The 12,209-nt window shown below is 37.5% G+C and overlaps 1 protein-coding gene and 1 long non-coding RNA gene across 6 annotated transcripts in view; both read left to right on the top strand.

Moving 5' to 3' along the window:
- The first annotated feature begins 4,828 nt into the window (after nucleotides 1-4,828).
- LOC107833666 (uncharacterized) lies at nucleotides 4,829-6,395 on the top strand. 2 transcript variants are annotated; one of them, XR_001659434.1, is made up of 4 exons: nucleotides 4,829-5,170; nucleotides 5,265-5,362; nucleotides 5,687-5,760; nucleotides 5,881-6,395. It is a non-coding gene; the product is annotated as an uncharacterized LOC107833666 (long non-coding RNA). The 2 variants fall into 2 exon arrangements; XR_001659435.1 differs by lacking the exon at nucleotides 5,881-6,395 and having other exon boundaries at nucleotides 4,829-5,166; nucleotides 5,687-5,870.
- Nucleotides 6,396-6,677: 282 nt separating this feature from the next.
- Nucleotides 6,678-12,209, top strand: part of atoh8 (atonal bHLH transcription factor 8) — a 25,803-nt gene continuing 20,271 nt past the window's right edge. For 2 of the 4 annotated variants that reach the window (XM_016663506.1, XM_007577027.2), the window contains exon 1: nucleotides 6,909-8,650. In XM_016663506.1, coding sequence (XP_016518992.1) covers nucleotides 8,024-8,650 — 627 coding nt within the window. In that variant the 5' untranslated portion in view covers nucleotides 6,909-8,023. Of the gene's footprint in view, nucleotides 8,651-12,209 lie in introns of all 4 variants that reach the window. The other 2 variants (XM_016663507.1, XM_007577028.2) reach the window with 2 other exon arrangements.

Below are 12,209 nucleotides of genomic sequence, written 5' to 3'. Positions count from 1 at the left end.
AACACCAGCAGCAGCGTTCTGGATCAGCTGCAGCTAGATGATTGATTTTTTTAGGCAGACCTGTGAAGACACTGCTGCAGTAATCAATGCAACTAAAAGTAAACACATGGATGAGTTTCTCTAGATCTTGCTGGGACTTTAGTCCTTTAATCCTTTTTTGTGACAGGGAATGGGAAAGACTTCTCATTTAAAAGGACAATGTCATAATGTCAGGGGAGTAATAATTTCAAAGACTAATTTGGCTATTTTTACTTGCATTTATGTTTTAAAAATGACATTGAAAAACATGTATAACCTATTTTTGTAATCACTTTCTTTTTATCACAGAAAGTGATTATAAAACAATTACAGTTTGACATTAAATCAGACTTCAATAGCCAGACAGTGAAGTTATGGTTATGTATAATTGTTACTCATTGTATGAATGCTTATGATTTCCATTATATAGCAATAATGTCTAAAGCTTATGTGGGGAAAATAACTGGTAGAATCCATCTCACTATTACCAAAGTCAAAGTAATCAGGTAGTCACTGGATATCACAAGGTAAAAAAACAACAGAAAACAATTGAAGTTAACAGTTTTTTCACTGGAAATGACCCTATAAAATGCCAACATGTGCCTGGAAAACACACAATACTGCCCCTTTAAATATGTTTCATCATTTGCAAGCTGCTTTGATATGATATTATGGTCAAATATAATTGGAACAAGAAGCAATTATTCATCCTAAGAGATTTAATTGAAATCATTTATTTTCTTGTAGGAAATGTTCCATTTATCAAGAATTAATGTTGCTTAACAATTCAGGATAAAATTCACCGAGACTTGAGACACTAAATTTGTTTGTTAGCATCTGAGAAAATCAACTGACTGCTTATTAGGGAAAAGTCCTCCTAGGATGACTGTGGAAGAAACTTTCCCCTCCCAGTGCTTGCTCAGTGAAGGGAAGCGGCAGTTTGCCAGGGTAAAAACAGAGCCATTTGGAGCCACTTGCAGGGGCAGCAGTAATGATAGCAGTTATTGGCAGGGGGGCAACGAGAGTCATTAGAGTCATTAGTTTCAACTCATTTCTGTGTCAAATCTCCCTGCCATGCAGCTTTGGAAGGGACAAGGGAGGGGGAGCTGCAAGGGGCTGTGGAGAGAGGCTGCAGGTCAGTAGGTCTGGAACAGCCATTAGCATCAGGGCATGATGGATGTGGCTGGCTGGGGTGCCACAAAGTGCAAATCTGCCTGGTCAGCAGCTCTGATGCCTTTCACTTTCCTTCATCCTCTTATTCCTCTTCCTTTTTCTTTTCTCAATCCTAACTGGGAAAAAAGGAGGGCAGGAACATGAATGCTGGTGGAGAAAATAAAAAAAAACGAAAAAGAAAAACTGTCAGCAGTCTGAGAAATCTGTGGAAAGGGCCTCTTGATATGAGCCCATTACAGGAGGTCATAGCAAAGCGTTAAGCAGGCAGCAACCTTAGTCTATCATCTTTGTGGATTCATATTCCACTGAACGGATTCTAAAGAAGGAACAGGGCCTCTGTCAGGTACGTACAGAAGGGGGGGTCTTGGGTGCTTGAGCACCTGCCCCTTGTGCTCCTTGCCCCCAAGTGCCCTTTTGGTCAAACTTTTTTTTTTTTTTTGGTATTATTTTCTAAGCCCTCTTCTGACACATAATAACATGTACTAAAATTATTTGGTTTGTTTTTTTTTGTAAAAACATAAGCCCTCCGGTCACCTTGTTACCTTTGACCTTTTGCCCGTGACGCATGACGCAGTTGTCTCTCGCGCTGTGAAATAAGGCGGCTAACTGGAGCTGAACGTAGCGAACGATCCAGATTACAGAACAGTTTTTGGTGAATTAAAAAGAAAAGGTTTTGGTGAATAAAGTGGAGTAGACTTGCTACTTGTCAGATGACGGAAAACGTTGAAGTATCGTTTCTGCTTCAGCACGGAGTAGCGGTTTAAGAAGAGAGGTAATGAAATACAACAGACACTGACAGGCCTCTAGTCTGCCTTTCTCTGAAGAACTACTGAGCGGAAGGAGACAGGTGAGGAAAAACTGTTCTTATCTATAGATTCAGTGTTTTTATCATACAGACATTAGGCTGTTGTTGTTGTGCTACTAGCTAGCTGCTAGCTAACGACTTTGCTAGCAAAGCAAGATAAATATAAAAGCTTCTTCCCTGTATCGTCAATGATAGTCATTCTTCAGTATCGCTTGTGCAATAGGGGCACATCACCCGTCCAAAACCGATCATCTCCATAATGGACATATGTCTTCTAATTTCCTTTGCTGCATAATGTACATCGCATTTATTCTAGCATTAGGTAAATGTATCTTGAAGGAAGCACTTAAATAAAAGTCCAACAAGGATATTCATTTAGAATTAAAAATAACTCACCCTGAATTACCACGATAGATATAATGTATGTCATTAATGAAGGGGAAAAACTCAATCCAGACTTTAAGTAAGTTTAGGGTCTGGTTCACAGAGTATGAAGTTTTTTTTTTCTTCCCCCAATTATTCAATGAAAAAAAATTAACCTCAGTCAAGTAAAATAAAATTGTAATGAAAAAACTTAGAATAGCAAGAAAAGATTTCTGACAGGTGCAAATAAGTTTGTTTTGCAAATAATTTTTTCACTTCATGAGACAAAAGTGTGTGATTTTAATTTAAAAAAAAAGTTTTTTAAGCAAAACTCAGCAGGCTTTTCTCATAGTGACATGCATTAACAATTCAATTTTTGCTTTTGTTTTTTCTTTTTTCTGCAGTTCCACCTTAAAGTTTGATGCAGCTCTGCTTTCCTGAATGAACCATCTTCATCTCCACTGCAGCAAACAGGCAGCTCTTTTTTTATAGATTACAGTCACTAAAAGGTTGCATTGTGCCCTTGTTTATATTTTTAATAGTGTAATTCTGTAAAGACAAAATATGTCTGGTGGTCTAGCTCTGATTTACATATCTTGCTAAATTGCGGGTTTGAATATTGCAATACTTTCCTATAACAAAATAGACCTGCAGAAAGAAATTACTAATAAAATATCTTACATATGCATTCCTTACCTTTGATTGTATTTCTCACAATTTTGTAATTTATCATTGTTTATTAAACTCTGAAAGCTGAGAGGCTTTAATAATCTGTCCTAGAAGGTTAGATGTGCCTTTTTTTTGAGCACCTGCCCCTTTAGTGGTCTCTGCACGGCCCTGGCCTCTGTGGCTAATATGGTCACCCACACTTTTACTGCCAGAGTGTTGCAATGAGGTTTCAGAGAGCTGCTTTACCACCAGGTCTGCAGCTGCTTTACAGCTCTACTTTTCACTATTAGTTTCTCCTAGTGCCTTGATGCCACCAAGGAAAGCAAAACACCAAACTCCAAAGAGACCCAACACAACTGATACCATGAAACAAATTGTGCTTTCATGTGTTGTGCAAATTTTTCAAGATAGTTCATTAACATAAACTACTACATGCAGTAGCACTGCTAGTGCTGATTGTCACATTTTATTAAAGTGACTGGAGAACTGGGTCAGAATTCTCTGGTACATTATGTGACTGGTTTGAATCTTAGCTTTCAACATGTTTCTACAGAAAAACATTCAAAACTTGCATTTTCTTTATATTTTTAATACGCTGAAATGCTGAAAATGACTGGCAGGTTGTTAAAGTCCTGACAACTCAGTGTTTTACTGAATTGTTCCTCATTTTCTGAAAGACCAAGTCTCTGTGGGATCTCCTTTATTACCCAAAACAGTAAGTGACCTGCAGCCAATTAAACTAATTAGATGTGAGCTGTTCACCAGGAGACATATTTCCTACTGGGGGAAAATTAGCAGAGCTTTTGTCGATAATTAAAACTAAAATAATAGACCATGGAAGGAAGAATCTTACATATTATTATTATTATTATTATTATTATTATTATTATTATTATTATTATCTGTAAGAATAATAAATATGTCTGATATGATTTCATAAAAAATACTCCCAATATTTGTAAGTGTCTAAATACTTCCTATTTTAAATCAACATTCTGACGGGTGGTTGTGTCTCATAATGTGGGAGCAAAGACAAATTTGTCATACTGGCACATTTCTGTGTATAATACTCGTAATTTCTAGTGTAATACACAGCATAATGTGCTGTGTTTATTGGGATTAAATATGGGCTGTTTTAGTTCTATGCAAGTTGTTTGTAAACTTGTAAAACTTGCATGGAAAAAAGGCCATGAATAAAATGTAAGTAAGCCTAAAAGTATCTGAGAGGCTAGCAGATAGAATTTCAACGCAAAGACACTGGAAGCCATTTAACGTCTTTGGGTAACTAATACATTAAATTTACACTAAGCATTTGCTTCACAAGTGAAGCCAGAACTAAGAGAGCCTTGTAGAGTGAATGGGCAAAAAGATTACAAAAAATCTCTTTTATGTCTACAGAAACTAAATGTAAGGAAACAGATGATGCTTTGGTACTGATCTGGAGGAGTGTGAGAAAATATACATGGTTTTGAAGTCAATCTATATCGACATAAAACACTAAAATTCAGCTCAGTTCTTTTTTCTGTTTATTTCCAGAGGTGTAAAAAATATTAATATTCTCTACTAAGTATATTTTAAGTAGAAGCATACTTATGATAAGACTCCAGTAAAAGTAAGGATTAAATTATTTTACTTAAGTAAAAGTAAAGATTTGNATGGGAAGTGCGGAAGCCCCTAATGTTTCAAATTGACAGAGGAACAACAGAGAGTTGGCCATTCTAAGGTAAAAACCCAGAGCATACAGCGTTCATGTTTTGTTTTTTTCATCCAGAAGGCTTCCCCCCCATCCCCCTCGGGGGGGCGCCCCACAATTTGGGAACCTCTGCTTTATGTTATTCTTATTTTATCCCCTTTTGCTTAATCCTCCAAGTGACTGTTTAAACTCTGAAATGCACATGTAATGGGAAATCAAATCTACAAACATAGTCCTGTTTGTAAAAATGTCATTTGCTGACTTCAAGCTTATTTTTGATACTTTGCAGCTTTTTTCTTGACAAATCTTTAAGCTGAGGCAGTAAAGTGTGATCTTATGTCATGGTATGACTGAATTACTAAGATTAAATACTGTTCTTTTTTCCCAGCTATCCTCATAAGACAGGCTAAATGAATATTAATGGTTTATGGACATGCCAAATCTAGTAGGTTTGCTTCTTTTCCCACTACAGCATTATGACCGATCCAACAATGATCTACTTATAGTTTTCTAACAAAATGTTTTGCTTTCCTATAATTATAGCTCGATTCAGTTTGGGAGGCTAACAGGTGAACAGGCAGACTTATTTCTTCGTACAAGGGAAGCAGACATCATACCAAAACTCAAAGACATGGACGAAGGTATTTATGTGCAACCAAGGATTTGTGAATTTTGTAAATAAAATCTTAAAAATATAAAACTAAATTCAGGTCCTAATATTAAAACAGGAGAAAAATTTACAAAGATACTTTTGTTGAAAAAACAATAAAATGTTTACCTACCATAGAGGAAAGTTTTTTGTAATGGAAAGTGTTTAATATAATGTCAGCCATTGACAGGAATGTAAAATGATTATTATATAAAACGGTGAATGATTTGTGTTTACAATTATCCACACCATGAAGTACAGATTTTTAGAGTTTTGCCATTTTTTGAGACTTGTAACACACTTGTGTTGTTGACAGATCTGCTGCCTCCTGTTGGTGCAGATCATCTTAGCATTAACACTACAGTAACATACCTTCTGGATTTTGTGGTGGTAGGTATTTATCTTTGACAAATTGTATTTTTATCAGAAATTTTACAGAGTGGCTGATCATTTCACTAACTAATTTGTTTTGTTATTTTTCTGGTCTTTTGTCTCTAACCCTGGTACAAGATAAGCATTTCTCTGCTTCATCAAGAAGTCGTCATCCCCACGTGATCTACATCTGTGACCTGAGTTCACTGACACAGTATGACATCGATACCAAGAACAATGAAGTCACCATCCTCTACATCTGGTGTCATGAATACTATGGACAAGCTTTTCAGATTCTACTTGGTGTGTCCTATCCACCACAACTATCCCTGTCTTTACGTTCCATATTTACGATCAGCTGTTCTCCATACAAAGAAAATCACACATACTGGAACTGACTGGACAGCTTGAAGCTGGCAAGTAAAATGATCAATTGTCCAAGAGGGACTGCTTTCATAGAGGTATGGGGCATCAAGATACAATATCTTGTACTTTGGTTGACGAGCTTGACTTTGAAGAAAAAAAACATGCTGAGTGGTAAATTAATTGGTGATTTGAATTTTACTTGTATAGATGAACTATTGCATCTGTCGCAAAATTTATTGTTGTAACATGAATTTAATTTTAATAAAAGTATGCATCTTTATATTCTCATATGAAAATGTCCATTTTTATTTGACCTAATCTATAAAAACACATTTTACACGTGTGTGTCAAAATGACACATTTTAACACGATTGTGTTGATTTAAATGACACAATAATTGTGTTAAAATGACATACACATTAGTTGTGTTAATAACGATACAACATGTGCTAAAATTTAACACATCATGTGTTGTTTTTGACACATTTGTTTTAAGAGTTTGCAATGGATATACATATTTTTACATTTTTTTATTTAGCCTGGTGGAAATTCTGACACGTCAATGACCCAAATACTAATTTAAAAGAGCAGACGATCAGGATGTCCACTCCTGTTCCAAGACCTCTGGCCCGTTTTCATTATTTAAACTTCTGTAGGTTATTTTCTCTTCCGTTCAACCCTCGATGTGTTTTCCCGTGTCTGGGAGAGAATCCAGCCAGTCAGACGCCAGAGGAGCTGGAGTGGGAGGAGTCAGAGAGTAGGTATCTTTCCAACATTAGCGGTGGGAGTTCTCCTCCAGGGCTGATTTGGTGGACACTATGCGCTTTCAATTCCTGGATCCACAACGAATCAAGTTCCGGATGGACTGATGCTTTAAGGACATCGCTTAATCAAGTCAGTGTGGAAACCTAATTTAGGTCCGATCTTTTCATCAGAGTGCGTGGCTTGTGGTGAACTTATTTGTAGCAAGGGGAACAGAACTTCAGTAAGACATCGCTCGGAACTGTTGATACGTCTTCAAAGAAATCTCGTAGATTTTTATATTTCCCTCCTATAATCGTGTGCGTGAGACATAACAGCGATTGTTCCCTTTTAGAAAACGCTTTCATTTCTAGAATTCGCAGGTTAAAACCCAGTTTCGTTTGGCTGCTTAAAAACATTTTCTTTTTAATGAGAAGTAATGTTTCTGGACTGTCTATAAATATACTACTAACAGATGTTGGCTTATATGATTGTGTTGTAAAGTCCGTGGCAGAAGCCGTTTCAGCTGTTCTGGTATGTTTTGTCCAACAGTTGCAGTTCTGCATATCTTCATTCTGTGTGTGTGTGTGTGTGTGTGCGCGCGTTAGTGTGGGTTATTCACAGTGTTGCTATGCAGACAGACTGGAGCCACACTTAGACAGCTTTACTTGAACCCCAGTCTGAGGGTTAGGCCTGGGCTGCTCACAGTGAAAGAAATCTTTGAAGCACAGGAAAACCTCTGCATTTTCCAGTCCAAGTTGCGTGGAATAGCATATGTTACACAGCTTGGTGTATTAGTGTTGATTTTTCAGGATGCTGTTATGCAGACAGAGAGGAGCCATATAAAACCTGCTGGTAACAGCCATGACAGAGCACATCCTGTTATGTTGCTAAACAGAATGTGTGAGACAACGTTTGAATCTTCTGGTTGTAGTTTGCTATGTGCTGTCGACTACTTAAATTAAGTATACACCAACTTTACCATCCATATTTCCTAAAATAAAGAAGCACATGCTTTAATGAGAAAAATGTACTGAATGCCAACCCTTCTATGGTGAAACTTGTCTAGAAATTAAATGTCTTTTATTTTAATTTAAATTTGCAAGTTTATTGTTTTAATGGAATTGTGTCTGAAATTAACTTTGCTTTAACTTGTTATACAAATTGTTGCAAAATGAAAAAATCTCTTTTACTGAATAATTATTTGAACAACACAGACAACAAAGAGTCAGTTGTGATCTCTGTCCCAGGTACGAACAAGAAATTCAAGAGAAAGTCCCGTGAGCCTAAAAGACTTTGTACTGGTATTGAAACTGAAAACATGAACAGATTCCCAATGGACATGTCAGAAATAGACTTTGTAGATGACCAAATGGTTAACTTCAGCAAACTGGCTCCTCTCCAGAGACCACTGATGAGGTCACATGATATTATAGCCAATAGCAGTGACATTCTGTCAGCAAGACAAGAGGACAGTACAGCACCAGGCCAGAGCGGTGCCATAGATATGAGAGTTGGCATTAACATACCATCAGTGCCTACTAAAGTGTCCCAGTCACCTGCCTCTCCCCTGTCCTATCATGAAATATCCCACTGGCCAATTTCCATCTCTCAGCCCTTGAACAACAGACTGAAGCTTGGTCTACACTCCACCTTACCTGTGCCAGCAGCAACCAGTGGCACCATTTCTCCCAGCCATCAGGCATTCTGTTGGGAGTCCTCACTGCCTGGCCAGCCTGCAACAGCACCCAGAGTCTCCCAGTGCTTCGACCATGTAAAAACTCAAGTCTCTGAACAGAAGGTAATTATACCCATTCCTCAAAACACAATAGTCCATAAGAAATGCTTACTTTGTGTGATGTTTAGATTGCAATGATGCACTTTTTTTTTAAATACCATTTAATATAATTTATTAATATTCCTAAGAATATTCTGTTATCTTTTAGATAAAATAATTACTGATTCAAACAAACATGTTATTTTGTTGTTGGGTGTGAAAATTATTTTATGTTATTTAATGATTTGCAAAGGCAATACCCCTTGAATTTTCATGTTTTGTCATCTTACAACTCCTTTGTATTTTACTGGAATTTTATGTAATAAAAAATATAAAAATGTAATAAAAAATGTTAAAAAAAAAACCCCAAAAAAACAATACAAAGGGCAGAACAAGGTATTCAACTCCAGTCAAGGGTGCCTTTTAGATATCCCTCTACTTCAACACACCTGAGTCAAATAATGTCATCAGCATTAGACACTGAAGAACTTGACTGCATACTGAGGAAGTGACTCAGCCATTTGATCCAGTGAGTTACTTTGGTTTTGAAATTTTTACATAGCAAATCTAAAAGAGAAGGCAAAAACTTAGTGCCTCTTATTGCTTTTATTAGTTACCTATTCAGCAACTACTCGACACCTGCCTGCAGGAGTGAAAGTTGGTCAGGGGTACCAGTACCTGCAAGAGAGGGGAGCAGCTGTCTGCTGTGAAAAATCAGTGGGTTCACTGTGCAGCTGTGACTGATTAGTTTTTCAAGAACAATCTAAAAAGACTTAATCAGTTAATAAATAGCTTTTTTCCCATTTCATATTGTTTCTGAACTGTTCGTGTTTTATATGTCAATCTCGCGGTAGGTGACAAACTGAACGCAGCCAGGATGCTGAGACCAGCAGGTCCTCCTCTGGCTCCTTATCAAGACGTTCGTAACTTTATTAAAGAAAAAAAAAATCAACAAGGTGTTCATATTTACGGAGCCCTCCAGGGGACATGGGATTTTTTTTCTTTTGCGTTCCCTCGGAATAATCTACTGATCAGTTTATGAGGCATAATTTAATACTTTAAGCCGCGGGTAATTTAATACATTATTGTGTCGTGAGTAATAAATCATCTGACAGTTTTGATTGTGTCTCTATGTTCGTCTGAATGGTTTAAAGTGCTGCTTTCAGTGCCATTAACCTTAACAGACATAAACATGCAGTAAATAAATCGATTTTTCAATCGGTTTTTTGCACCAAAGCGTTAATAATAATAAACACGTTTTCACTGAGGCTCTATAAGAGCCATATGAATGAAATAAGTAATTATTGATATGACAAGAGCAGCGGCTTTGACACCTGGTGGTGGGCCACCAGGTGTCAATGGGCGTGTCGATGTGGGAGTGACGTCACAGCTATGAATGGGACGGTGACGCTGCTGGCTCTGTTTGTATGAAGCGGGTGAGCGGGGTGGTCAGTCCTCGCAAAGTTTGGAGCATGATAATCAAAATGAAATAAATCGATAATTGTGACAGAACAAAGAAGAGGTTTGGATTTGATTGATACACGGACAGATGAGATTCCCCGAGTTAACCCAGTGCGGCCCTCTACCACCATTAGTTTGCTGTGTTTTATAATAATAAAACGTGTTTATTATTATTAAGTCTTTGATGCAAAAATCTGATTGAAAATAGATTTATTTACTGCATGTTTATGTCTGTTAAGGCTCAGATGGAAGGGCACAGAAAGCAGCACTTTAAACCATTCAGACGAACATAGAGACACAATCAGATGACTGATTAATTACCCTGTGATAATAACTCAGAAATAGTCCAAATAGTTTGGATGTATTTTTATTTCTTTCCGACCAATGGAAAGTTTCAGTTTATATCATAGGTTTGTGGTCCCTTTCTATACTAAAGAAAATTACATAAAACGTCAGATATTTCACGACAAGATATTAACATCCATGGAAAAACCCTTATAAGCTTGTATTAAAGCAAAAAGTACGGCGGCCACCGTAAGAAAGGCTTACAGTATCAATTATGTCACATGAACTGATCAGTAGATTATTGCGAGGGAACGCAAAAGAAAAAAAAATCCCATGTCCCCTGGAGGGCTCCGTACATATTATTGACCCAACAAAAATAATAATCTCAGTAATTATTATTTCTACAAGGTGTTGCGCAATTCTGTGCGTTTCGATTCCATTACCAAAATATCTAGAGCAGGAGTTTAAAATTAATCAACCACCGCTGTGTTCAGGGAGGCTTATTAATAATCGCAAAATAAATATCAAGCCTGAAAACCTGATATCATAGGACTGAATGTTGTGTTTTTAACGTGATCTCTGCTCGGTTTGCGGAGTGCAGGCGGTTGCCATGGCAACGGGTGTGCTTAAATGGCAGAGAGAATAAAAAGGTGTAAGTGGTTTAGAGTTGATCACCTGTTCAGGTTGTTTTTCCTTTGCTGTGGCTCTTTACAGCCGCTGTAGTTTCTGAACGTTCAATAAACAACAAACTACCTCGTTTTTTGTGACTATACGTCATTCACAACAAACATCAAACACGGTAAATATGTTTCATTAAGTATTTAACAAACAAATGGCTTCTACCGCGATAACTATGGGAAATTAAATTAATTGTCTAATATTTAAAAAAAATANCAGTTCTAGGCACAGCCAAGATACTGCGCAGAACCCTCAAGCTCCCAGGCCTCTGGTAGAGAGAGAGAGAGAGAGAGAGAGAGAGAGAGACCACCCGCGGAGGGTAAGAAGGGAATTTATATATATAGGGGTGAAAGTAGGCGGGTACAGTAGGGTACTGCGTATCCCTAAAAGATTTAGCAGAGGTACCAGTACCTGCAAGAGAGGGGAGCGGCTGTCTGCTGTAAAAAAAAATCAGTGAGTTCACTGATCAGCCGTGACTGATTAGTTTTTCAAGAACAATCGAAAACACGACTTAATCAGTTAATAAATAACTTTTTTCCCATTTCATATTGTTTCTGAACTGTTCTTTGTTAGAGCAGCGGTGCAATATGTCGATCTCGGCGGTAGATGACAAACTGAATGCCGCCAGGAGGCTGAGACCAGCACGTCCTCCTCTGGCTCCCCCCTTACAAACCTTTATCAAAAGGTTTGTAACTTTATTAAAGAACAACAACAACAAAAAATCAACAAAACGTGTTCAAATGAATGACCCAACAAAAATAACACCCAACAAGGTGTTGCACAATTCTGTGCGTTTCGGTTCCATTACCAAAATAACGAGCAGAGCAGGAGTTTAAAATGTATCAACCACCGCTGTGTTCAGGAAAGCGCTTATTAATAATCGCAAAATAAATATATTTATTTTTCGATTATTAATAAGTGCTTACGGTATAAAAAAAAATAAAAAAAAATTCCCCTCTCACCCTCTGTGGGTGGTCTCTCTTTCATCCTCTGAGCTCGGGTCCTCTACCAGAGGCCTGGGAGCTTGAGGGTTCTGCGCAGTATCTTGGCTGTGCCTAGAACTGCACATTTCTGGACTGAGATGTCTGATGTTGTTCCTGGGATCTGTTTGAGCCACTGCTCCAGTTTGGGGGTGACTCAACTTATATATATATATATA

This window comes from Poecilia formosa, unplaced genomic scaffold (genome assembly GCF_000485575.1).
Source record: "Poecilia formosa unplaced genomic scaffold, Poecilia_formosa-5.1.2 Scaffold424, whole genome shotgun sequence".
Lineage (NCBI taxonomy): Eukaryota > Metazoa > Chordata > Actinopteri > Cyprinodontiformes > Poeciliidae > Poecilia > Poecilia formosa.
The sequence above is the reverse complement of the archived record's forward strand: the minus strand, read 5'-3'. Positions and strand labels throughout refer to the sequence as shown.